This window comes from Felis catus, chromosome E3 (genome assembly GCF_018350175.1).
Source record: "Felis catus isolate Fca126 chromosome E3, F.catus_Fca126_mat1.0, whole genome shotgun sequence".
NCBI classification, from domain to species: Eukaryota; Metazoa; Chordata; class Mammalia; order Carnivora; family Felidae; genus Felis; species Felis catus.
Genome location: NC_058383.1, coordinates 7,737,073 through 7,762,055, shown reverse-complemented (window position 1 = coordinate 7,762,055; position 24,983 = coordinate 7,737,073). Strand labels below are relative to the sequence as shown.

At 59.1% G+C, this 24,983-nt stretch overlaps 2 protein-coding genes across 5 annotated transcripts; one reads left to right on the top strand and one right to left on the bottom strand.

Annotated features, from left to right (window-relative positions):
- The first annotated feature begins 219 nt into the window (after positions 1-219).
- Positions 220-15,328, top strand: GIGYF1 (GRB10 interacting GYF protein 1). 4 transcript variants are annotated; one of them, XM_023246859.2, is made up of 29 exons: positions 220-366; positions 3,408-3,526; positions 4,614-4,838; positions 5,576-5,732; positions 5,813-5,873; positions 5,983-6,095; positions 6,190-6,319; positions 6,428-6,523; positions 6,688-6,799; positions 6,912-7,020; positions 7,387-7,427; positions 7,651-7,821; positions 8,066-8,319; positions 8,440-8,548; positions 9,034-9,171; positions 9,338-9,435; positions 9,644-9,815; positions 9,950-10,116; positions 10,234-10,334; positions 10,422-10,535; positions 10,619-10,719; positions 10,876-10,958; positions 11,066-11,212; positions 11,347-11,574; positions 11,857-12,041; positions 12,142-12,302; positions 12,397-12,554; positions 12,647-12,776; positions 12,870-15,328. In XM_023246859.2, the coding sequence occupies exons 6-29, from the start codon at positions 6,061-6,063 to the stop codon at positions 12,920-12,922; spliced, it is 3,093 nt and encodes a 1,030-aa protein (XP_023102627.1). In that variant the 5' UTR covers positions 220-366; positions 3,408-3,526; positions 4,614-4,838; positions 5,576-5,732; positions 5,813-5,873; positions 5,983-6,060; the 3' UTR covers positions 12,923-15,328. The 4 variants fall into 4 exon arrangements, with proteins under 4 accessions (XP_023102627.1, XP_023102625.1, XP_023102626.1 ...); XM_023246857.2 differs by having other exon boundaries at positions 11,854-12,041; XM_023246858.2 differs by lacking the exon at positions 220-366 and adding an exon at positions 392-542 and having other exon boundaries at positions 11,854-12,041.
- Positions 15,329-15,644: 316 nt separating this feature from the next.
- Positions 15,645-20,844, bottom strand: GNB2 (G protein subunit beta 2). Its single transcript, XM_003998493.6, has 10 exons — positions 20,687-20,844; positions 18,246-18,391; positions 18,007-18,045; positions 17,782-17,888; positions 17,388-17,451; positions 17,142-17,304; positions 16,981-17,047; positions 16,497-16,698; positions 16,190-16,406; positions 15,645-16,122 (listed from the first exon to the last, which is right to left on the bottom strand). Exons 2-10 carry the CDS (start codon positions 18,300-18,302, stop codon positions 16,016-16,018), a joined length of 1,023 nt encoding a protein of 340 aa, XP_003998542.1. The 5' UTR covers positions 18,303-18,391; positions 20,687-20,844; the 3' UTR covers positions 15,645-16,015.
- Between the last annotated feature and the right edge of the window lie 4,139 nt (positions 20,845-24,983).

Here is a 24,983-nt window from a genome sequence, read left to right as displayed (position 1 = left end):
GGCCCCGGGTCACGTGTCGGGGGGGGGTCGGGGCGGCGGGCTTTGGGGCTCCTCGCGGGGCGCGCGGGGCGGGCGCCTGGCCGTGCGGGTCGCGGGGGACCGGAGCCGCGGAGGGGGCGGGGGCGGGGGCGGCGGCGGCGGCGGCAGCGGCGGCGGCGGAGGGGGCGGCCCCGCGGCCCAGCGTCCGCGTCACGTGGTGCGAGGCGGGCAGCCATCTTGCTACAAACACAAACAGAGAGGAGCGGCCGCCGCGGGAGCGCCAGCGCCCCCTCCCCCGCCGCCGCTGCCGCCGTCGCCGCCGCCCCCCGGCCCGCCGCGCGCCGCCAACGCCCCGGGACCGGAGCCTCGCGCCGCCCGCCCGCCGCGGTAAGCGCTCGGCGGCTCCGCGGACCCCGGCCCGCCGCCGGGCCCGGGGCAGGCCCGCCCCCGACGCCGAGGCGGCCGCGCCGAGCCTGCGAGAGCCAGAGCGAGAGCGCGGGCCGCCGGCACGGACCCTCCCGCGCCTCTGCCCAGGCCGCCGCCGCCGCCGCCGCAGCCGCCCGGTGCGTCCGCACTCCCGCCGGCCCTTCCCCGGCACGGCCCCGAGGGAGGCCGGGCCCCTCCCGGGGGGCGGCCGCCCTCGCCCCGCGCACCTGGCGCCCCCTCCCTGAAGGGCACGCCGTCCTCCCGGGCGGCCCGCCTCCTTCCCACCCCCGCGCTCCTAACGGTCGCCCTCGGGCCCCTCGGCAGCCCTGCCCGGCCCCCTCCCGTCCATCCGCATCCTCCGCCGGGCCCGCCCGGGGCCCCCCGACCCTAAAGCCCGGCGGTCCCCGGAGACTTCCCCGGCGTGCCTCCGGGCTCTTATAATTAGCTGGGCCCAGCGGCTCTGAAAGTCCAGGCGTTCCGTGACTTTGGCCAACGTGGAAGCCTTGCCTCTTAACCAAAGCACCTCCACTGGGTCTTCACCTAAATCTCCTTCCCACGAGCGACATTAGTGCTTGGTCATTGGGGTCTCCTTGCTCCCTGTTGCCTGACCGTTTTCAACACCTAAGTCTTTCCTGTCTCCAGGCCAGGCTCTTCCCAGCCCAGCGCCTCTGATGCAGCAGCTCCCCGGCCACGGCCCCTCACACTTTGGCTTTTTTCCCCCCCCCCCCTCCTTCTTCTTCCTTCCTAAGTTAACTTAAAAGCAACCCTCATCTCGCATTTCTTACCCGGCCGTTACTAGAATTCCCAGTAAGCTCCCAGGTCTGGTCCTTCATAGGGCCCCGGCCCTAGGAGATGCTAAGTCAATTGTTGTTGGCCCATTCTTTCCTCTACCCGCCCCAGTCTCACTGCCCTCCCCTTATTGCTGCTTGCCCAAAGATCAACCTCCACACAATCTCTCCACTGCTCCTCTGAGCTGGCAGTTAGTTGCACCTTAGCCCTCCACCCCCCCGCCTCTGCATCTGAAGCCCTATGGGCGCCGACAGGGTAGTCCCCTTTGCCACTCATGATGTGGGAGTTCGCTCTCCAGGTCCTTCATCTGTACTGTTCCCTGTGTGTCTCAGGCCACCCACCCTCACTCAGCTCCAGTCTTAGTTTCTAGTTGTTGGTCTGGTGTGTAATTGGGAAGGATGGAGACGGATCTGGATTTTGTGTTGCTGCCTTGGTCTGGGGACCCAGGGCCTTAGGAGATCTATATGGTGAGTTGTGTTCCTAGACCTCTGGCCTGGCTTTTTAAGCCAGGGGACAGATTAGTATTGTTGCCGTTTGAGAAATTAAAGGACTGTAGTTTGTTGTTTGTGGTTGGAGTTAGGGGTAGAAAGAGTAGTCTCAATTTAAACAGCAAGGGAGAAGAGATTGCTACGTGAAAGATTTATAAAACTAAAGGAAATTTAAAACAGCCTGAAACTCACAAAGTACTCAGGGTGCTTCTGCTGCTAGTGCATCCCTTCTCCAGTCTCGAACAGAGTGTCTGGGGACATGGGGTCCCCTGTGGGGCCAGCTGCATCCTTCCTTCCTTGTTTTCCCTGGCTAGGTCCCAAGACTGGGCAAGTGGGTAGAAGGGATCAAATGAGGTAAAGTGTGAAAGCGCTTTGAAAACTTAACTGGTAAACGTGCCAAGGGGCGTTATTTGTCATGATGGCTCAGAGAGGAGAGAGCTGGGATCGCTCACCAGGTGGGGGGAACATGGGCTTGCACCCCTTTCTGAGCTTTCTCAGTTACCCTCCCGGGCCTGGAGGATCTTCGCATCCTGAGAAAGGGCAGAGTCACTTCCCAACAGGTTTGGGACTGGGCGGTTGTCGGTTGCTCAGATGTCGGGGAATTTGGGACTCCACTTCTGTTAATAGTGGTACCTTTCTGTGCCAAGGCACATAGCTCTGGAATGGGGCTAATTTTAGGGTTGATGGAATGAGGAAATAACGTTAACTTAGCGTGTGCTAGGACTGCCCATTCTTGGGATCTTTTTCTTCTCAGAGTTATGAACCCCAGAGAACAGGCTTCCCTCCTGTTCCTGCAAGCCTGTTGTGAACACCCTGGACCAGTATATCTTTTTCCCTCAACTCCAGCAGGGGGCAGCCTTTTAATAACAATAAATCTAAAGCTTGGAGGGAGAGGGTATACCAAGGCCTGAGAAAGAAGATGGGGCAGAGGGATGGAGGGAGCCGGGCAGGCAGATGAGGCAGGCAGGTGCTGAAGGTAGAGGTGGCGGGTAAGCGGGAAGGAGCCTGGAGGAGACGCTTAGATCAAGAAGCCAGGAAAGGGTGCTGCCCCCAGTCCGGTCTGCTGTCTGTCCCGGCCCTTTCCTTCACTGGAAGGGGATCCAAACAGGTGGCTTCGAGAGTTTGTGATAGAGAAACTTTGCACAATTTTTTTAATCTCTTCTTAAGGATTTCCCTCCTGGCAGGGTTTCAGATTTCTCTCAAGGGACAGTATAATTAGGAAAAGATTTCCCTGCTTTTAGGGGAGACTGAACTGGAATAAATTTGGTTTCTCCTGTCTTCTGTTCTTCCCCGTAAACACAGAGCAGGCTTTACCTGCGCTTGTGATATGGAGGAGGCGTCCTCAGCCCGGGCACTGTCGCCGCATTGGGCCCACTAATTTCTTGTTGTGGGGGGCTGTCATGCGCCTTGTTGGAGGCCAGTAGCGCCTTTCAAGTCACGCCTACCAAAACCGTATCCAGATACTGCCACATGTGCCCTGGAGCGCAGGTGCCCCCAGTTGAGAACCTCTGGCTCCGAGGACACAGAAGCACGCCTGGTCGGAGGGTGGGAACCACCGGCAGCTCGTGTGCTGCTTCGCAGTGCTTCCTTTGGTCTGAAGGACGACCCGACAGCCACCGGCTGCTGGACCAGGTCCCCCTGTGGCCAGGCCAGCCCGGAGACGTGACTTTCCTCCCGCCGCTCCTCTGCTTCCTCCGCCCTGACTGCCTTTCCTTGCTTCTGCAGTTTCCCTGCTTCTCACACCGGGAACCACTTTTCCTCAGTTTGCCAGTCTGCGACCAGGACAGAAAGGTGAAGGCCGGAAGAGGAGAGCTGCCTTTGCCACTCCCTGGAAGGGAGGGAGGGTGAGTTGTCCCTGTTGTCTCACAGCGGCCTTCCATGAGGATGGGGCTCTTCTGGAAAGAATCGCAAGGGGCTCAGAACGGCCTCTCCTGAGGTTTGTTTGCAGGAATGTGGGGTGTTTTCTTTGGAGTGAGGAGGACCTCGATATGTAATAGGTATTCCCAAATGTCTCTTTTTTTCCCCCTAAACCTTTTTTTTTTTTCCTCCTGCCGGGGTGGGGGTGGTAAAACAGGCCATTTAACCATTTTTGAGTGTACGATTCTGCCAGGTTAAGTACGTTCACGTTGTTGTGCAACTGTCCCCACTGTCCCATCTTCAGAACTCTTTCGTTGGTCCCGTTTTGGCTGAAACTTCTTACCTATTAAACACTTCCCAGCCCTGTCCCCTATTGTTCTATGTGTTTCTAAATTTGGCTGCTCAAGGAATCTCAAACAAGAGGAATCCTGTGGTGTTTGCTCTTTTGTGACTGGGCTGTTTCATTTAGCATAGTGTCTTCAAGGTTGATCGGGCAGATTAGGTAAGGGCTGTAGCGCGGAAAGAAGGAACCTTCTTTCCTGGGAGGCCTGTGTGAATCCAGTGAAAGGAAGAGCTTTTCAAATGTTTTTATTTATTTTTGAGAGAGGCAGAGTGTGAGTAGGGGAGGGGCAGAGAGAGAGCGAGAGAGAGAGGGACACACACACAGGATCCGAAGCAGGCTCCAGGCTCTGAGCTGTCAGCACAGAGCCCGATGAGAGGCTCGAACCCACGAACAACGAGATCGTGACCAGAGCCGAAGTCAGACGCTTAATGGTCTAAGCCACCCAGGTGCCCCTTTTCAACACCATGTGTCTCCTGAGAGCCACGTGTGCCGTGGTGTGCTCTGTCGCCAGGAATGTCCAGTTGGGGCTGTTGCAGAAGAGATGGTCATGCCAGGGACAAGTCCACCCTGTTCTAGACAACCTCCAAAGCTGGGTTTCCTCCTAGGACACCAGGATTTTGGAAGCGCGTCCCACTTCTGTCATGGTGTTCCGCTTTGTCTTCCCGTCTGCAGCTGTGAGAGCTATTGCCCCTTGACCCCTCTGGAAGAAACCCTTCCGCCTTTCTTCGCAGAATCGTGGAGTCTTGGACTTGATGGAAACCGTGGAGGCACTCTGGTCCGGCTTCCTCCCCAGCCAGTGAGGGAAGCCGTTGTGCAGCTCCCTGAGACCTCACCCACCCATCCTTGCTCAGAACCGCCAGGGATGCGCTGCCCCCTGAGAGCCTCTCCTGCTGTTCCTTAGGAGGACAGGTCGCTGCCACTGCCACTACTTCTGTCAACCTCATTTTGACTTTATGGTGAGAGGGGCTTTTGCCTAGTTTGTAGCATAATGTTCCCTTTTTGGTTCTTAGTAGTTGTGATGGGGCTCTTCCCGATCCCTGGAAAAGTGTGGATTCCTATTGGGTAAATCAGGCCAAGGGGGCACTGGCTGGACTCTCCTGCCTGTGGCCTTCCCTTTGCCCTGTCTTTGGCCCTGGGGTAGGGGCTCCTCACCGCCATTCCCATTCCACTGGCTTTCCCCCCAAACGGAATCCCTGGATTCTAGCCGCCAAACAGGCGGTCCTGAGAGTTTTCAGGAGGGAGGTAATTTTGCTCCTAGGTTGCATTTGTGATTCTTTCCATAACTGATGTTTTTTTGTCTCTAGGGTATTTGTGGCTCTGATGTTTTGTTTGTTGGTTTCCTTGCTTGCTTGTGTTTTACCTTTGTTCTGAGTGCCCCCCATGCCTCAACCAGCCCCTTCCCAAATACCACGCCACCCTGCGAGGGCGCTTAGGCCTGGAGAGGTACCTGGCGCGCTCTGCCACAATGCCAGCGCCTCTGTTAGCTCTGCTGGGTCAATTAACTGGTCTTGAGGCCTGGCGGGGGGGACAGAGATGAGAAAGAGCAGGGTCCGTGGCTCCCTGCGCCGGATAACTAGAAGCCTCCCGCAGCTGTGGATCTCCCCATGTTGTGGGCCAGAGGAGGGCCAGAGGTGGGGAGACCCACCCGGCCCATTAGTTTAACCCCAGTTTTATTTTCTTGCCTCTCGGTAAGGATCTTTCCCTGATGTGAAGCTCCCTCCCCGGACACCACTGTAGTCAGGTCAGCGTCCTGTAGCTTGGAGACCTTGGTTCATTCCAGCACAGGCCCCTGCCTGAAGAGAGCCCCAGCCCGGCCCGGCCCTACCTGCTTCCTGGGGCAAGGCTGCCAAGTAAGTCTGGGGTAGAGGGAGGTACCCTTTGCTGAAGCTGGAAAGGGCTCCAGCTGCCCTGTTTTCCTTCCTTCCCCCAGGTCTTCCCCCGTCGCGACAGTTCACTTAACTCATGGTGTGAGTGGCACGTGGCTGGCTTAGGTGAGTCCTTTCAGAGTTCGTTAGGTGGGATTCCATTTCTTCTCTTCTTGTGCTTCTCTAGGTGTGTGATGTGTTGTCTCCGAGGCCTAGTGTCCCCGTGTCTCCACAGGTGTTTGGAGAGTGAACGCCAGGTCCCCCCCCTTGTCCCTTCAGCCCCTCGGACCTTGAGGATACACCTGGCTCCACAATGGCAGCAGAGACCCTCAATTTTGGGCCTGAGTGGTGAGTCACACATGCTTTGGATGGCTCAGAGAAACCAGGGAGAAGAGGGCTGCCCGGATTCCTGTTTCTCTCCTTTCCTGTGTCCCTTTTCTAGGCTGAGGGCCCTTTCCAGCGGTGGCAGTGTGGCCTCTCCACCCCCGTCCCCTGCCATGCCCAAATACAAGCTGGCTGACTATCGCTACGGGCGAGAAGAGATGCTGGCTCTCTACGTCAAGGAGAACAAGGTGGGGCTAGGCGAGAGTGTGGGGTGTGTGGCCCTGTTGCCCATTTGGTCTCGGCCGGTGGAGGGGGTCCAGGAGCACGTGGGACCTCCGCTCTGCCCCGGTTGACAGGTACCCGATGAGCTGCAGGACAAGGAGTTTGCTGCGGTGCTGCAGGAGGAGCCACTGCAGCCCCTGGCGCTGGAGCCTTTGACTGAGGAGGAGCAGGTGGGCCTGGGCCGGAGCCTTGCAGGGCAGGGTGCTGGGTCTCCATCTTGGAGAGAGGGGCCAAAGCTGGAAAGACAGGTGGTGGAGGTTGTGGTTCTGGGCGGGGTGGGGGGGGGGGCGGCGGGTGCCTGGGTCCTCACTCCCACCCCTGGCTCCCTCCTCAGAGAAACTTCTCCCTGTCAGTGAACAGTGTGGCTGTGCTGAGGCTGATGGGGAAGGGGGCCGGCCCCCCCCTAGGTGGCGCCTCCCGCGGCAGGGGCAGCACTCGGAGCCGAGGTAGAGGGGGTGACCACGGGTTCCGGGGGCGGGCCGAGGTGGGGCCCATGGTTTTGAGGGTGCAGAGAGACGATCGGGCAGGCTTCCCACATGCATCTCCTCCTTTCTCCAGGCCGAGGCCGTGGTGACAGTTGCTTTTACCAAAGAAGCATCGAAGAAGGCGAAGGGGCCTTTGGTCGAAACCCCCGGGAGATCCAGCGTAGCCAGAGTTGGGATGACAGGTGCTAGCAGCATCATGGCAGAGCAGAGAAGCCCTGTGGCGGGTTCTGGTGTCGTGTGGAGGGGTTCCGCACCTTTGACATTAGAGAGCAGCAGGGGATTCGCTGAATAAGCCTTGGTCACAAGTCTTCCTCTTTGCCTCCCAACTCCCTGCTGCCTTCCTCTCTTCCCATTTGTCCTGTGACCTCCTGTTCTAATGTGTCCCCTTGGGCTCCCTCCCAAGACTGACTTTTCTCTAACCACCCCCCCCCCCCCGAGCCCTCCCTCTCCCCACCCTTCTCAGGGCAGACGGGACAAGTTGTGCAGAGATGCTGCAGGTTGGGGAGGGGAAGCTGTCCTGGTTTGACCAACACCTTTTCCCTCCGCAGAGGCGAGAGAAGGTTTGAGAAGTCGGCCAGGAGGGATGGAGGTACGGAGAGTGGCAAGAGCGATGGCCGGGTCCTGAGGGTCCCTGAGAGGTGGTGGGGGGGACTGAAATGGGTGACCACATGAGGAGAAGGTGTTTCCTGAGGGAGGTGGTGGGAGCAGGAGGGCCTGGAGCTGGGCTCCTCCTTTATCACGAGGTGTGTAGTAAGAGTCTTCCAGGAACCGTGGCTGCCCTTTCACTGACTGTGTCTTCCCCTGTCTCCAAGCGCGATCCGGGTTTGAGGAGGGAGGGGCTGGCCCGAGGAAGGAACATGCCCGCTCAGATAGCGAGAACTGGCGTTCTCTCCGAGAGGAGCAAGAGGAAGAGGAGGAAGGCAGTTGGAGACTTGGGGCAGGACCCCGGCGAGATGGCGACCGCTGGCGCTCGGCCAGCCCTGGTGAGGTTGGGGCCGGATGGGTGTTGTGGGGGGCATTGGTGGCAAGAGCTTCCTGAGGGTGTGTTCCCGCAGCCGGGTGGAGGGAACAGAAAGTTTCCTGGAGTGGAGCGGGTGGGAGGGCAGACTTGGAGATGCCGGTTCCTGGTGGGGGCGCAGGGGGGGGGGGTCCCCAGTGGGCAGCAGAAGAGCGAAAGCCAGCTTGCCCAGGATACTGACTCTCCTTTTCTTGACTTTTTCTGCCCAGATAGCGGTCCCCGCTCTGCTGGCTGGCGGGAACATGGGGACCGGCGTCGCAAGTTTGAATTTGATATTCGAGGGGATCGAGGAGGGTGTGGTGAAGAGGAGGGGCGGGGTGGGGGAGGCAGCGCTCACCTGCGGAGGTGCCGAGGGCCTGACGGCTTTGAGGAGGACAAGGATGGGCTCCCCGAATGGTGCCTGGACGACGAGGATGAGGAGATGGGCACCTTTGATGCCTCTGGGGCCTTTCTGCCTCTCAAGGTATTCGTGAGGGGGCAAGGGGAAGGTCTGTGCTGGCGGGTGGTGGGACCTACCCCAGCAGGGGCCTCTCCCACTCATCCTCTGCCCGTCGTCCCCACCGGGTTCCGTAACCCCGTGCAGAAGGGCCCCAAGGAGCCTATTCCTGAGGAGCAGGAGCTCGACTTCCAGGGCCTGGAGGAAGAGGAGGAAGAACCTTCTGAAGCGCTAGATGAGGCGGGCCCTGAGGCGGGTGAGCCCGAGGAGCAGGGTGGGGTGGGGAGGAGAGGAGACGGGCAGGCAGAAGGCCCTCACCAGGCTAGGCACCAGCTGTCCACCCGCCTTCAGGAGAAGGTGGCCTGTGAGAAGAGCGGGTGTCGTCAGGCGGGAGGAACGCAGTGGGGCTGTCTGAAAGGCAGGCTGCCAGGCGAAACCCCGATGTAATCAAGATGACCTGTGAAAATTCCTTGGAGGACTTAAGGAATGTGGTGCCAAGAGTGGTGTTGCGTGTACAGCCCTAGGCGGTGACCCGGACACGCTCCCGACGTGTCTGGTGTCGCAAAGTGGGGTTCGTGGTGCTGATTGGTTGGATGTTAGCGGGGTCGACCAAAGCTAGGTGGGAGGACTCAGTGTCCAGAGGCCTAGATTCTGGCCACAGATGGAGGATTGCTGCCAAGTCATCTTTAAGGCCTTCCAGCTGGTTGGTTTTGAATTCTGGTAATTGCCCTTCTCTTTCAGGAGGGAAGGAGCTGACCCCACTGCCTCCCCAGGAGGAAAACTCCAGCTCCCCACCCCCACTGCCCACCTTGGGCCCGCTCTGGGGAACTAACGGGGAAGGCGACGATGCTACAGAGAAAGACCTGCCGGCGACTGAAGGTAGCCTGGGGTTGACCGGGGCAGGGGACGCTCCCCTTCCTTGGAGGGGGCGGGGAGAGAGCTGGAATCACAGCCCTCTCCTCTGGAATGAGGGCGGATTGGGGTGGGGGGGGTGTTTCCTTCCTGTCTCGGGATCTTCTGTTGCACTTCCTTTCTTCGCTCCTAGACGATATGAGGGGGATGCAGCTGAGTCCCGGGGTGGGCTCACCCCCTGGTCCACCCGGAGATCTGGAGGATGATGAAGGCCTGAAGCACCTGCAGCAGGTGTGGGAGAAGCCTAAGAAGGTTCTAGGGATCCTCCCCTACAGAGGACAGGGGGCCGTTGTTCCATCTGTCGCCACCCAGTTCCTACTTTCCCCTTCTGTCTGCCTTGTGATCTGACCTCCCGGCTCCACCCTGACCTCAGCCTCGGCCTCGTCTTGGTGTTGCCTTCTTGGGCCGTTGAGCCTTCCCTCTCTCCCTGGTCTCCCAGGAGGCAGAGAAGCTGGTGGCCTCCCTGCAGGACAGCTCCCTGGAGGAAGAGCAGTTTACGGCTGCCATGCAGGCCCAGGGTCTGCGCCACTCAGCAGCTGCCACTGCCCTCCCTCTCAGCCACGGTGCGGCCCGGAAGTGGTTCTACAAGGACCCACAGGGGGAGATCCAAGGTGCTCGTGGGGAGTGGGAGCCATGCAGTGGGAGCTCGGGGGGCGGGGGTGGGTGGGCAGGAGGACGACCTCATTCTCGTTCAGGGCTTCTCGGGCGTAGCTTTCTGACCGAAGTCCCCTTTCCCTTGGTCCAGGCCCCTTTACAACACAGGAGATGGCGGAGTGGTTCCAGGCGGGCTATTTTTCCATGGCACTGCTTGTGAAGCGGGGCTGTGATGAGGGCTTCCAGCCACTGGGTGAGGTGATCAAGATGTGGGGTCGCGTGCCCTTTGCCCCGGGACCCTCACCACCCCCACTGCTGGTGAGCACGTCCACCTGGAGAGGAGCAGGGCGGGGAAGCGGGAGCCGGACGGATGGCGGCGGGTGGTGCGGAGCGAGACCAGGTCAGAGGCACAGAAGCGCTCTGGCCCCCACTCAGGGCAACATGGACCAGGAGCGGCTGAAGAAGCAGCAGGAGCTGGCGGCCGCGGCCTTGTACCAGCAGCTGCAGCACCAGCAGTTTCTGCAGCTGGTCGGCAGGTACGGGGGCCTTGAAGGCCTTGTGGGTCAGGCCGGGCGCCGGCTGTGTGGCCTCTCCCCGCTCGACACCAGTCTCCGTGTCTGCAGCCGGCAGCTCCCGCAGTGCGCGCTCCGGGAAAAGGCCGCTCTGGGGGACCTGACGCCGCCCCAGCAGCAGCTCACTGCGTTCCTACAGCAGCTCCAAGCTCTCAAACCGCCCAGGTCCGGGGCCAGTCTGTGCAGGGGGGGAGGTGGGCAGAGCCGAGAGGGACTCCGGTCCTGAGAATCCTCGCTCTGCTCCTCAGAGGCGGGGACCAGAACCTGCTCCCGACCATGAACCGGTCCTTGTCGGTGCCGGATTCGGGCCCCCTCTGGGACATACATACCTCAGCCTCATCACAGTCAGGTGTGTGGCCAGCCTGTCCCCTGCCCCCACTTTCTGAACCCCAGTGCCCCAATCCCGGGGGGGGCGGGCCAGGGGCTCTGTGTCTGCTCCCACCCTCTTGCGCTCTAGCTCGGCGGCACTCTGAGCTGCTTCCTGCAGCTGCTTTGCTTCCTGCAGGCGGTGAGGCCAGTCTTTGGGACATACCAATTAACTCTTCGACTCAGGGTCCAATTCTAGAACAACTCCAGCTGCAACACAAAGTGAGTGGGCTTCAGGGGGCTGGGGTCCTGGGGTGGCAGGGGCCAGACCGACGCAGGGGAAGGCTGGGTGCCCCCACTCTGCCGTCTGAGCTGGCTTCCTGTGCCAGTTCCAAGAGCGCAGAGAAGTGGAGCTCAGGGCGAAGCGGGAGGAGGAGGAGCGCAAGCGGCGGGAGGAGAAGCGCCGGCAGCAGCAGCAGCAGCAGGAGGAGCAGAAGCGGCGGCAGGAAGAAGAGGAGCTGTTTCGGCGCAAGCAGGTGGGTGCCCAGCTGGGCCTCCCCCGCTGGGCTGGGGCCCGGGGCCCGGGGTCCGGGGCCGGCCGCGCGCTCTCCCCGCGTCTTCCCGTGTCTCACCGCGTCTCCCCGCGTCTCCCCGCGTCTCCCCGCTCCAGGTGCGGCAGCAGGAGCTCCTGCTGAAGCTGCTGCAGCAGCAGCAGGCAGCGGCCGCCGTCCCGGCGTCCCCCGCACCCAGCTCCCCGCCACCGTTGTGGGCCGGCCTGGCCAAGCAGGGGCTGTCCATGAAGACGCTGCTGGAGCTGCAGCTGGAGGGCGAGCGGCAGCTGCATAAGCAGCCCCCGCCTCGGGAGCCGTCGCGGGCCCAGGCCCCCAACCACCGTGTGGTGAGCAGGCGGGCCGGCCCTTCCCCCACCGGTCGATCAGCCGGTCTTGAGCCCTCAGGAACCCCCCCTTCCAGTTACAGTTCCCAGGGTGACCGGGGGTGGGGGGAGCAGGGGGAGGGATGGTTGAGCCCAAGGCACAGACCTGACTCTGAAGGCTCTCGCTTCTGGGCGGCCCTCACCTTGCCGCGCTCCGCCACCTAAACGAGCCCCCCTCCCCCACCTAGCTGTTTGGAGTGCGTGTGTCTGTGTTTGGGTCACCCTGACTTCTGCCATCTGTAGCAGCTCGGGGGCCTGGGCGCTGCTCCTCTGAACCAGTGGGTGTCTGAGGCTGGGCCACTGTGGGGCGGGCCCGACAAGAGTGGGGGCAGCAGCGGTGGCCTGGGGCTCTGGGAGGACACCCTCAAGAGCAGCGGGAGCCTGGCCCGCAGCCTGGGCCTGAAGAACAGCCGGAGCAGCCCGTCTCTCAGGTGGGTGCCGGGGTCTGTCTGCGCGGCGGGGCGGGGGAGGGGGAGACCCTGACCTGCCTCGGCAGATTTCATGCCTCCGGTTCGTCCCCGTCCTGCTCAGTGACTCGTACAGCCACCTGTCAGGCCGGCCTGTGCGCAAAAAGACAGAGGAGGAAGAGAAGCTGCTGAAGCTGCTCCAGGGCATCCCCAGGCCCCAGGACGGCTTCACCCAGTGGTGTGAGCAGATGCTGCACACATTGAGCACCACAGGCAGCCTGGACGGTATGGGCAGCAGCCCCTGAGGGTGCCGGGCTGGCCGAGGGCTTCCCGACCTGCATCAGTTGGGCCCTGACAGCCCGCCTCTCCTGCCCCTTAGTGCCCATGGCTGTAGCGATCCTCAAGGAGGTAGAATCCCCCTACGATGTCCACGATTATATCCGGTCCTGCTTGGGGGACACGCTGGAAGCCAAAGAATTTGCCAAACAGTTCCTGGAGCGGAGGGCCAAACAGAAAGCCAGCCAGCAGCGGCAGCAGGTGAGGCTCCGTTGGCTCCCCCGGCAGGTGGGATGAGGTGGGATGAGATCGCCCCACACTGCGCTGACCCAGCTTCCTTCTGCGCCCCGCAGGAGGCTTGGCTGAGCGGCGGCTCCCTGCAGACAGCCTTTCAGACCAACCACAGCACCAAACTCGGCCCTGGGGAGGGCAGCAAGGCCAAGAGGCGGGCTCTGATGCTGCACTCGGATCCCAGCATCTTGGGTAAGTTTGGGGGTGCGGCCATGAAGGAGGCTTCTTACTCGTATGGGGCGGGGCCCTGGGGAGAGCTCAAACCCAGCTTCTCCCCGGCTTCAGGGTACTCCCTGCACGGACCTTCTGGTGAGATCGAGAGCGTGGATGACTACTGACCAGCCCGTCCCACCAGCCCCTGGGCTGTAGGCCAGGGGCAGCAGCAGCGGCTTGGACCCTTGGGTCCCCAGCCTGCAGGCTCCCCACGGGAGCATAGGAGGAAGCAGGGGCAGGGTCCCCAGCACTTGTTACAAACCACACGATGCACCTTAACTCACCCACCACGAGGCACTTTACAGATTGGGGGGGAAGGGTTTTTGGTTTTTTTTGTTTTTTGGGTTTTTTTTTTTGTTTGTTTTGTTTTTTAAAAAGCATTTTAAACCGCATTGAAGAAAACTGTTAGGAGAGACAAAAAAAAATTGTTAAAAACTAGACTCTAAGCACCCCTTCCCCCTGTAGGGACAGTGAGGGTGACAATGGAAGGTCCACAGAGGTCTTTTGGGGTTTTTTTTGTGTATGTGTGTGTGTGTGTGTATGTGTGTGTTTTGTTTTTTGTTTTTGTTTTTTAAGAAAAAAGAAAATGGAAAAAAAAAAAAAGGTTAGGAGATTTAAGGAAAAAAACACACTGTTATTTTGGGGCAGTGGGGACACAGGCCCCATGGACCTGTCCTGCCTGGCCCCCAAGGCTGCACTTACCCTCCCTGCCCCGCAGAGTGGGCCATTGGGGTAACTGGAAGCTGGGGTGCCAGCAGTTTGCACAGCGAGGCCCCCTCAGCCCCGCCGGCCGGACCCGCTGTGAACGGCTCCCTTTGTTGCTGTGACCATGGCAGAGGTGTCCGTGGTGGGGGCCAAAGTAGCCCCTTGGCTTTGCTGCTTTAGGGGAAAGTTGCACAAATGGGCCGGGCCGCCTCAGCTCTCTAGGCTGCCATCCTGTGCTGGCTGACGGTGGGGAGGGGGAGAGGGCCAGCCGGTGCCAATCTCTTCTGGCCGTCAGGGTGACGGAACTTCCACTCTGGCCCTGGTGAGGGGCTTCCCCCACTGCTGCCATTTGGGGGGACGGCCTGGGTGTGAAGCTGAAAGCCTCAGCTCCCTGCCTTGCCACATGAATGTATTCTTTGGGCCACAAGCCCCTGCTGCGCCTTCTGCCTCAACCCCGTGCGAGGTGGGAGTAGAGCAGTTCCTCCGGGAGCTGGAGAGAGAGGCACCACTTACTGACTGTTTTCTCCTGTGAAAGGGGCAAGAGGAGGGCCTAGGAGGCCAAGGGAGTGGGCAGCATGGGGCTTCGGGTTGCAGTGTGGGGGCTGTCAGAATGGAGCTCCCCCCGCCTGCAGCCAGCTGTGTGGGAAGTGGACCACCCAGCCCTGCTCTGAACCCCCCCCCCCCCCCATTGACCAAATGGGAGAGGAGCCGGTGGCCTCTCCCCCTCCCTGCTCCCCTGATGCGTTTTTAATGTTGGGTAAGGTGTGGGGGTCAAGAATAGAAGTGTTGTCTCTCCTGGGTCAGGGGAAGGCCACCCTTCTGTTGCTCACCAACTTCTCATTCCCAATCACCTGCCTGGGTTTGTCTCCATTTGTGTGTGTTTTTCTTTTCTTTTCTTTTTTTTTTAACAGTTTGTTGTATCTTTTGGGTTTCTCATCTAACTTCTCCCATTGACCTCATTGCTCAGAGTGCAGTATTAGGGCAGGAATCTGCCACTGCCTCCCCTCCATGAATGTATTTGTCCTTCCTGCCCTGGGGAAATGGGGAGTGGCCCATTTTCTTTCCCCATCCATTCTTAGACCACATTTTTTTTGTTCTTTTTTTGTTTTGTTTTGTTTTGTTTTGCACCAAAGTGGCAACTGGGTCAGTGTTGGGGGATAAAGCTGGCCTCGGGGGTGGAGGGGCACCCTCCACCTGCTTCTCCCTGGTTTCAACAGTGTTAGCGTCCGTGAAAAGACAATATTCTCTCTAAAGCAATAAGGGGGTGATGGGCCAGGGGGAAATGTCTTGCTGCTGCTGGCCCCCCAGCTCCCCCCTTCCTCACGCCAGTATTTGGCAGCATTAGAGGTGTCGGGGGAGTACTGTTGTGACTGAATGTAACCGCCCCCACCCCTGCCGCAGCCAATGCAGGGGAGGGGGGTGACACTCTTCCCTGTTTCTTCCTTCCCCTTCCCCCCAGCTAAAGAGACTTTGAACTTAGGGGGCCCTTGAGCCTGGAGAGGCCTTAACCCTGTGAGGAAGTGTAGGGGGGGCCCTCTCCCACCCCCATCCCCTTCTGAGAGTGGTCAATGTTTACAAGCCCCTGAGCCCCCCAGCCCAGGGACTCCACCCCCATTGCTGTCCTTTCCCACCCGTCTTCCTGGGCCCCAGCTGCTCTCCCACCCTCCTGGGTTGGGGTGGGTGCAGGGGCTGTTCTGTATCCCCTTGTCTGCCTTGGACCCACAATCTCCCCCACCCTCACCCTGTGTGACTCCCCTCTCTTCTACCTGCCCCTGTAAATATTCCCCTTCCCCCAATAAAACTTGGTGTGTGTTCTCCCCTCTTGATTCTGTGTCTTGTCTTGGGGAAAGGGGCATTGTGATTGGAAAGACAGCTCTGAGCTAGGAACTGAGCTGTGGGCCGGGGCAGCTGTGGTCAGCCAGCCAGAGTCTGAGGGCTGTGTGTGTGTGTGTGTGTGTGGGAGCACCTGTGGCCCTGCTGGGCAGGTCCTCCTGCTTGACTTCCCCTTAGGCTGGAGAAGGAGTGGGAGTTTCTCTCTGGTCCTTACTTACAAGGGCCCAAACCCCTGCCCACCCCTACCCCCCCTTGTCTGCCCTGGGGACAGAGATCTGCACTGAGAAAGACACAAGGGTAGAGACCAGGTACAGAGTTGGAATTGGTTCCTTTATGGAAAAACTGAAAATATAATAAAAATTAAAATAAAACCAGTTTTAAAAAAGCCAGCCCCTGGAGTTTCTACCTCCTGCCTCTGGCCCTCCAGAGGGATGAGGCCCCAACCCCAGGGCAGCAAAAGGATGAGGGCTTTCTGCCCCTCCTCTCCCCCCATTCTATCCCATCTTCATCTCCACAGTGGGGGCCCCCGGGAGGAACCAAACCTGGGTAGGGGAGCAGGGACCCAAGGCCCAGTGGCCCGGGGAGGGGGGCTTGGTGTGCACCCAGCCCCAAAGCTCCCGGTCTGTAGTGTGGGCATGGGCAGGGCCCCTCCTGGCCTGGGCTCAGTGGGGTGGCAGCTGTTAGTTCCAGATCTTGAGGAAGGAGTCCCAGGAGCCTGTGGCCACAGCCATGCCATCATCAGTGACCCCAAGGCAGCTCACGCGGTTGTCGTGGCCAGCAAGGACACCTGTGTGGAAAGAACATCAGAACCCCCACCGGCTGGCAGCCCCAGCTCCCGCCCGTCCCCAGCGCACCTGCACGATCACCCTTCATGGCATCCCAGATGTTGCAGTTGAAGTCGTCGTAGCCAGCGAGCAGCAGCCGGCCGCTGCGGGAGAAGGCAACAGAGGTGATGCCGCAGATGATGTTGTCGTGGGAGTACATGAGGAGCTCCTGGTCGGCCCGCAGGTCAAAGAGGCGGCACGTGGCATCATCAGAGCCCGTGGTGAAGGCATAGCCATTGGGGAAGAACTGCAGGACATGGGACCAGAGTGGGATGAGGGCACAGCAAGGCCAGGAGCCTGGCAGAGACAAGCCGGCCCAGCTCTGTCCAGAACTTACAGCCACGGCATTGATGTCTGATTCGTGGCCAATGAAGGTCTGTCGGCACATAGAATCCCGAACGTCCCACAGCTTGATGGAGGCGTCACAGGCACCTGACACAAAGGTGCGGCCATCAGGGGCCAGCGACAGGGACATCACATCTCCACTGTGTCCGGCAAAACCCACCGTCTGCTGTCCTGTCTCGATGTCCCAAAGGGCACTGGAGAGATGACAGGAAGAAGGAAGGGGTCAGAGAGAGGTCCCTGCCCCCCTTCCCCTCCAAGTGAGCCCAGCCCTGACAGAGCCTCCTCCAAGGAAGGGGCATGGGGGAGGGGGGGGTTGGGGTTGCGGGGGAGCCACTGGGTCACAGGAAAGGGAGGCAGAGTGTTCAGAAGCCCCTCACCCTCTCAGGGCATGTATTACATGCTAAGCACCAAGGCAGGGGCCCCCCAGGGAGGAAGTACTGGTGAGCCCTGACTACCTAGCCCTGGCAGGGCCTCACCAGGTCGTGTCCCCAGAGCTGGTGATGATTTGGTTGTCATCCAGGAAGCGGCAGCACGACAGGTACCCTGGGGAAAGGGGCTGGTCAGCCGGGTCTCTAAGGGAGGGCAGCACAGCCCCTCCCCCCGCAACAGCATCCAAGCCCTGCCAGGTCCCTCTCACCAGTGTGGCCAGGCAGCTCCCGGCTGACCCTGACATTGCCCTCACGGGTCTTGAGGCTGTAGATGGAGCAGATGTTGTCCAACCCCCCACAGGCCACAAAGTTCCCTGAGGGCGCGTAGGCACAGGTCATGACCCAGGAGGAGCGCAGAGGGATGGCATGGACCTAGAGAGGAGGAGCAGTGCCCAAGGTCAGAGCCAGCCAGGGCCTGCAGCCCAGCCCCATCCAGCCTCGGGCACCACCTCTACCTTGTTGGTGGTATAGCTGTCCCAGATGATGAGCTTCCCGTCCTGGGAGGCGCTGACCAGCAGCCTTTTAAAAAGTGGCAGGGAAGAGGCAGAGGAGTCAGGGTAGGAAGCTCCTTTCGGAGGCAGGACACCTCTCCCCCTTCACCCATCTGGTGGGAGGCCCTCTGAGACTACTCCCAGCAGCAGCCCAGAAGTCCCTGTTCATTCGGTCCTATTTCCAATCCCCTGGGACTGTCTGGGAGCCATGGCCTCCCCAAATATGTCCACAACATGGGGATCCTGTTCATCCCACCAGATCAGCAAGGTTGCAACCCTCACCCCACTCTGCCTGCTATATTCAGCCCAGGGCAACACAAAAGCTCGGCACACAGCCCCAACCACTCGCACACCACACCTTGAATCTGTCCCCCAGTGCATGGCATAGATTTTTGCCAGGTGCCCACGGAGGGTCCTCCGCGTCCTCATCTGAATTCTCCCCACTGGGTCCAGCCCAGCTGTGATCTGGAGGTAGAAGCAGAATGGGCTCAGGGAGGTTCAAGGTGGTGTGGCCCACCAAGCAGTATGCCTCTAACGCTTGCTCCTTCCCTAAACCCCAAGTCCAGCCCTGGATTCATCTCACCTGGGTCAGTGTTGAATCCCCACATGCTTTTCGGGCATCCTGTAAGAGATGGATGGCAGAACCATCAGAGAGACAGGAGAGGCGAGGAGGAGACAGGGAAAGAGGTGACAGGGGAGTGGAGAGAAGACAGCGAGCTACTAGGATAGCCACACACACACAAATCCCTCCCTCCACCCAGTACGTGCAGGCCACCTGGCCCTGCCTGCTCAGCCTCCCCAGCCCAGCGGCCAGGCCCTCACCCGGATCTGGTTCCGGAGCTGCTCAGCCTCCTGTCTCAGTTGCTCCAGCTCACTCATGGCGCCGGGCCCGTGGGGCGGGGTTGGGGGCGGCTGGGGGCCGCGGGACGGGGGCTGGGGGAGACAGCTCCTCGCCGCTGGCCCGAGGCCTGGGGGATGCAGGGCTGACGTCAGGCCCAAGGCCGCCGGAGAAGAAGGGGGGAAAAAGGCGGGGTTGAAGCCCGGCCCGGAAGGGGTAAGCGCCGGTCGGAGGGGGGAGGGGACAGCAGCGGCGGCCGCGGTCCCCCAGGCTGAATTGGGGTCTCTGGCACAGAAGGGATGTTGCCCAGGAAAAGCTGACTTCCCCAATCTTCCGCCCCCCGGAAACGGAGCGGGAAGTGCAAGAGGAAGCGCAGGGGAAACCCCTCCCTCGGACAGCAGCTCGGGCGGGACACCCGCGGCAGGAACTGAAGGGGGGGGGGGGACGGAGAGGGGGGGCGGGGAGAGTCCCTTAGAAAACAAACCTGGCGTCCTCCCGGGCCGCACAGACACCGCCCTCCTAGCACCTAATTTTAAAAGGGGCGGTGCCTCTTTAAATTCACCCCCACACGCCGCACACCCTCCACACACACCCCAGCTTCGACTGGGGTGGGGGAGACCAGAGGGGGAAGCTGGGCTGTTCGTGGGGTTGCCTAGGCAACCGTCACCCGGACTGAGAGCACCTCATTGGTGAAGTGCCCCCACCCTAGCCCTGTTGCCAAGGCAACCGCATCCACGGCAGAGACCTGTAGGGTGGGTGACCCCACCCCCGGCCCCATCGCCCCCGCCCGACCCAGCCTCCCGCCCCGACCCAGAACCGGCCAGGGTGGCTGTTTACAGGATTTGGGAAAGCCGATTGGCGCTAATAGGTTCGGGACGGCTCACCCCGGATAATCCCCGGGCCGGCTGCGCCCCATTAGCCGCCCCCGGCGGGCGGAGGCGAAGGTGGAGGGGAAGGCAGCCCCTAGTCGCTGCTCCCTCCAGCGCCGAGGCCGCCCGCCCCGGCGCGCCCGCAGTAAGCCCGTGGGAGCCGTTCTCGAGTAATTAGTGCTCCGAGGAGAGGTCCCTGGCCCCGAGGCGCGGAGCTGCTCTCTCCCAGGCGCGGGCGGGCGGGAGAGCTGGCGGCCCCAAGCGGCCCGGCCTCGCGCCCTCGGCACCCCAGAAGCCCAGTCCCTGGGCTCCGCGCCGGGGCCCCAGGGGCTAGGCTGGCTCCGCTCCAGGGCCCGGAGTCCTGCCCCACTCTTTGGACACCTGTGTGATCAGGCCATGCACACTGCACTCTGCCGACCCAGGCGTCCCCCACCCAGCTCCCACTTCCCCCAGGCCCTGGGCGTTCCTCTTTCCCCCTGACATTTCCCCTCTGTCAGTTCAGCTTTTTACGCTCGCGCCGGGGGATGCCCCTCCAAAAAAGCGGGGGGGGGGGGGCAGAGTCTCCCACTCCACCGCCCCAGCTCAGGACAAAGCCTCTTCCTTCTAGCCGCCAGCAGCCCAGGCCGGGCGGCAACGCCAGAAGCTGGGGGCAGAAGGAAGCAGGCCAGGAAGAAGCCGCTGGGGGCGGGGGCGACGCTCCCAGCCCTCAGTCCCCATCACTCGCCGGAGCCCCCTCGGCTGCCCCCGGATTCTGGGCATACAGTAGCCGGGGCCCTAAGGAGAAATAGGGGTGCCACCGCCTCCGCGGGTCTGGCGGGGCGAAGGGGAGGGGACATGGGAGGGTCCCGGATCTGGCAGCTGGAAGGCGCGGGCCGGTGCCGCGCTGCAAAGCGCAGTGGGCCTGGCCCTTCGGCCCCCACGACCTCCATTTTGCCCAAAAGAAAGCTAGGCGTGGGGTGAGGGCGCCCAGGAGCTGGGCTTGAGGTTAGGGCTAGTAGAGGGAGCAGGGTGCCGAGGTCTCCGGTCTAGGGTAATATGGCCAGAAAACACCGACAGAACCCAAGGGTTCTGAGGGTAGGGTGGAGGCGAAGGGAAGGGTGGCCTCGCGGCCTTGCCTGCCTCTCTGAAGATTCTGGAGTTTTGCAAGGCGAATACCGCCAGAGGTGCAAAGAGGACACGAGGGGTGCTACCCAGAGGCAAACGAGAGGGCGGTGATGGGGGGGAAAGGGGGCGGGACGGGGCCTACAGAAAGCCCGGAATTTGGCCCCCAAACTTCTCAGGGAGCAAGAGGCAGGAGGGGCTGCGACAGGGTCTGGGGTCAGGCAAAACGCCTCGGACGGTGCAAGGAGCGCGTGCATTACTGGGAACAAGGGTCCCCCCCCCCACCCCAGTTCCCCTTCCGGGTTTGGGAGCGACGGAGCCAGAGGAAGGGAGGGGAGGTCTAGGGTGCTACGTCCGCTCCCGAGAGGCCAGACCAGGAGACAGAAGGAAGAGAGGTTCCCCCACGGAAATTTGGGGCTGGGGGAGAGAAGGACTCCTTTTGCCAGCGGAGGTACCTGTGGCGGTGGGACTCTGCGAAGGGTCGCTAGAGCAGCGCGGGAGGTCCTGTCTTCCTCCGCGGCGGAGGCGGCAGCGGCGGCGACGCGGATGGATTTCCTCAGTCACCCCAACTCAACCGTCCAGCGCTGCTCTCCCCAGAGCGGAGGGATCCCGCCCGCCAGTGACGCGGCCGTCGCCGCCGCGCCCAGGGCCCGGCTGGGCGAGACCAATTCCTTAGTGGGGGGAGGCCAGAAGGCAAAAGACCACTTAAGGGGCAAGAACTAACCCCGTCACAACAAAGATATCACACCACACTATTTCGACGCAAAACGGACCAAAAAGAATGCTTCGTTTTCTGAAAAGGAGCAGGACATCCCCCCTGGGACTGGAAGAGATGGTATCGGCACAGGGGAGGGGGGGGGGGTAGAAACCGCTCTCTGGTCACGTGACCCACCCTCCCGGATTGGGCGGCTCCAGACTGGGTAGGGGAGCTTGACGCCCCAGTTCTGAGTTAGGCACGCCCCTGCTCCAGTGAGACCACGCCCCTCCAAGGTCCAGGACAGAGCTCGAGAGATCCCTACCCGCGCGGGACGGAGCAGTCGGCCTTGAGGCTGCAGAGGGACGCTTCTGAAAGTCCCCGAGGAATGGTGCGGGACCCTGAACCTGAGAATGATGAGAGGAGCCATCCATGCCCAGGAAGTTCCCCAGCGTTGCCCCCTGGGCTTTTGTAGAACTCTACCGGGCTGCATGACACTGTAATAACAACTCCTATTTTTTGAGGTCCATACTTATTTAGTCCTCACGACAGTGCTGCGAATTTAAGTACTGGCATTGTCCCCATTTTATAGTAGTGGAAACAGATTCCTAGGGCTACAGAGTTGAGATATGAAACAGGGTGGCTTTAGCGACTTAACGTGCAGGGATACCAATACTAACCTCTTGAGTAACCCTCCAGTGGACCCTCCCTGTAAAGGAATGAGAATGAAAGTGTTGCCTTCCTGTCTGCCCTGCAAGTCACGTTGGATTGTTATGAGAGTCTGACGGATTGTGGACATGCTTTGGAAGGTTCAAGTCACCGAATAGCCTTCATTGAGTCCTCATCCAATTGAAAAGTGAAAGTATCAAAACAGACACTTCTTGGGGCGCCTGGGTGGCGCAGTCGGTTAAGCGTCCGACTTCAGCCAGGTCACGATCTCGCGGTCCGTGAGTTCGAGCCCCGCGTCAGGCTCTGGGCTGATGGCTCAGAGCCTGGAGCCTGCTTCCGATTCTGTGTCTCCCTCTCTCTCTGCCCCTCCCCCGTTCATGCTCTGTCTCTCTCTGTCCCAAAAATAAATAAACGTTGAAAAAAAAATTAAAAAAAAAAAAAAAACAGACACTTCTTATAGGCATTACAAAAAGTTTTCACAGCACACTATTTTTCAGAAAATAAGAAAACAAAGTCAGTCTTATGCACAAATCCCATGTATGTGCCCTCACCAGTTCAAGGATATATTAGCAGTAGATGATAGATGTCAATTAGGCATTAGCATTTGGAAGGGACCTTACAGATAATTTCCTTCAGTTTCCTCTCAGTCTACAGATGGACAAAGTGACTTCCCCAAAGTCACTTAAAAAACTGGTAGCCCAGAGGCACCTTGGTGGCTAAGTCGGTTAGTTCGGCTCAGGTCATGATCTCATGGTTCATGAGTTCAAGCGCCACATCAGACTCACTGCTGTCAGCACAGAGCCCACTTCAGATCCTCTCTCTCTCTCTTTCTCTGCCCCTCCCCCACTTGTGCTCTCTCAAAAATAAATAAAACATTAAGAAAGGAAGGAAGGAAGGAAGGAAGGAAGGAAGGAAGGAAGGAAGGAAGGAAGGAAGAAAAAACTGGCCGCCTAGGACTAGAACCCAATTTTATTAATCTCTGTAGTACATCTGACAGTGCTTCCTCTTGCTTTGCTTTCCATGCTAATACGCTTCTTTGAACTCGTTCAGCAAATATTCACCTAAGTCCCAGTGATGCATCAGGCACCGTCCTGGGCACTGAGGATATGACCATGAACTGTGAACCCTCCTCTGCCTGCAGGGAGGTTATAATCTACAGAGGAGGCAGTGGTAGATGATCGTTGGAATGACGATCAGTGCTGGTGGCTTGGAAGTGCATTGACTAAGAGCAGAACACTGGCGGGGGGAGGGTGGAGATCAAAAATTTTAAGTTGAGACATGTTAGGTTTGCAGTGCCTAGGAGAGGTGCTCAGAAGAACACTCAGAGGGTGGTTGTCAACGCAGGTCTGGGGCTCCGCAGAAGACTATGAGTTGGAATAGAGCCTTAAGAATGAGTGGCGTTTTAGAGCAGATGAAGTCATAAAGAGGTTCAGGGAAAAGACAAGATGGCCTAAGACCAAGCCCTGAGGAACTCCAACATTAGAGGTCAGGCAGAGGAGAGGAAGCTGCCAAAGAAGAAGCCAGAGAGCTAACAGGAAAATCAGGAGAATGTGGAGTTCTGGAACCCAAAAGAAAAGAATATTCCAAAAAGGGAATGGTAAAACTGTTTTTATGCTGCAGAGAGATGAGGCAAGCCTGCACCGGGAAGTGTGCGTGACATTGAGAAACAGGCAGGCCGTGGGTGACTTTGTCAGGAGCCCTTGCAATGAATGCTTTTCTTGCAATAGGTTGAGGGTGAGAAATGAGGCAGTGGAGACAAAGTGGCCAAAGCTCTGAGAATCTTGTCTTGGAGGGGGTGTAGAAAGGTGGGGCAGTGGTGAGAGGAGAATTTGAAATAAAGGTATTTGGGTTTTGGTAGGAGCTTCTTTAGATGATAATGGGAAGGATGGGGTTTGGGGGAGGAGAAGGATATACAGGTAGCCAGTGGACGACCAACTTGTCTGAGAAAGCAGAAGCCCTAGAGGACATGTGGAGACCCTGACTCTCACGAGTCATGGGACACTTCCTCCTTCCTCTAACTCTTCTTTCTCAGGCTTCTCCTTGGTCCTCTCGTCCTCCTCCGCAGGGCATCTGTAAACATAGTTTCTACAGGATCCCAACGTCAGCCTCCTTTTCTCACTGGTGACTTCCTCTATTACTGTGACTTTAACTATCCCCTAATTGCTCATACCTCACAAAGCTCCATCTCCAGCCCAGATATCTCTCCCCAGATGTAGACTTGGTGTATGTCCAACTGCAGCCTGAATACCATCACCTGGATGTCCCCAGACAGTGGTGGGCTGGAGTCAGCTTGTGCCAGTTCAGACCAGCTCACAAGAGCCCAGAGTGCACCTCTCTTCCCAACTCCTTGTTTAGTGAAGTCAGGTTGATAGCAGTAACTTTTAATTGTCAGGGTGGGAGTAGTTACACCATGGAAATTGGGAGTTGCTTCAGATCAGAGCTGCCTTTGCCTGAAGGGCTGATTGTTAAAACATTTACTACACACCTCTGATCACAAACATGTCACATTCAACACATTCAAAACTAAATTAATCCTCTTCTACCCCACCCCACCCTGCCCAACCCTGCCCTTTCTCTGAATCTCCTGGCCTAGTTAACAGCGTCACTATCCCCTCAGGAGCTTCTCACTCCCTCATTCCCCATATCCAAAGGTGGTCAAGTCACTGTATAGGCCAAGCTGCTATAACAAAGAATCCCAAAAATTCAGTGGCTGAAGAGACCACTTTAAAATAGACCCTCCAGGACTGTGGGGACATCTCTGCCATGCTGAACCCCTAGCTTCCGTCTCCGTGTCTATTGGGCCCCAAGCAGCTTCCACAATCATACCTGAATTTCGTCCATTGAGAAGGGGGGTAGGGTGGAAAGCACAAGTTCTTTCCTGCTAAGCAGAAGCACTAACTTCTGCTCAGAGGTTGGCCAGTTGCAAGGAAGGTGGTCTTTCGTCATACACACAGCCAAAACGGTATTAATAAAGAAAAAAGGGAGATGGCTGGTGATATAAGGCTAGCAATCCATGTCACTGGTGGCTAAATCTTGTCAATGCTACCTTTTGTATATTGCTGAAATCCATCCCTTCTACTGTATGCCGAATGCTATTACCTTGGTTTTTGCCTATATCCTGTCCTCTAGGACAGTTCCTCTCTATTCGTCTACCAAATAGCTGCCAGACATATCTTTCTAAAATGCAAATTAGATCATATAACTTTGCTGTTCAAAACCATGCATTAGTTCCCTATTGGTTCCAGGAGAAGACCCAAACTTCTTTGCATAACACACAGGGCTGGGTCTTGTCCCCTCTCAGAATGCCTTCCCCCCCAACTCCAGTTCTATTTCCTTTTCAGCTGGGGAAATCCTGTTTATTTTCTCAAGCTTCTTTTGAATATCGCCTC

Bases quoted from the DNA above. Each gene is read 5' to 3' on its own strand.
- GIGYF1 (XM_023246857.2), top strand. From the start codon at position 6,061: ATGGCAGCAGAGACCCTCAATTTTGGGCCTGAGTG. The intron at 9,436-9,643 runs GTGTGGGAGAAG...CTGGTCTCCCAG, and splicing joins GCCTGAAGCACCTGCAGCAG to GAGGCAGAGAAGCTGGTGGC. The intron at 11,213-11,346 runs GTGGGTGCCCAG...TCCCCGCTCCAG, and splicing joins AGCTGTTTCGGCGCAAGCAG to GTGCGGCAGCAGGAGCTCCT.
- GNB2 (XM_003998493.6), bottom strand. From the start codon at position 18,302: ATGAGTGAGCTGGAGCAACTGAGACAGGAGGCTGAGCAGCTCCGGAAC. The intron at 16,407-16,496 runs GTAAGTTCTGGA...CATGTCCTGCAG, and splicing joins CAGACATCAATGCCGTGGCT to TTCTTCCCCAATGGCTATGC. The intron at 16,123-16,189 runs GTGCGCTGGGGA...CTTTCCACACAG, and splicing joins CATGAAGGGTGATCGTGCAG to GTGTCCTTGCTGGCCACGAC.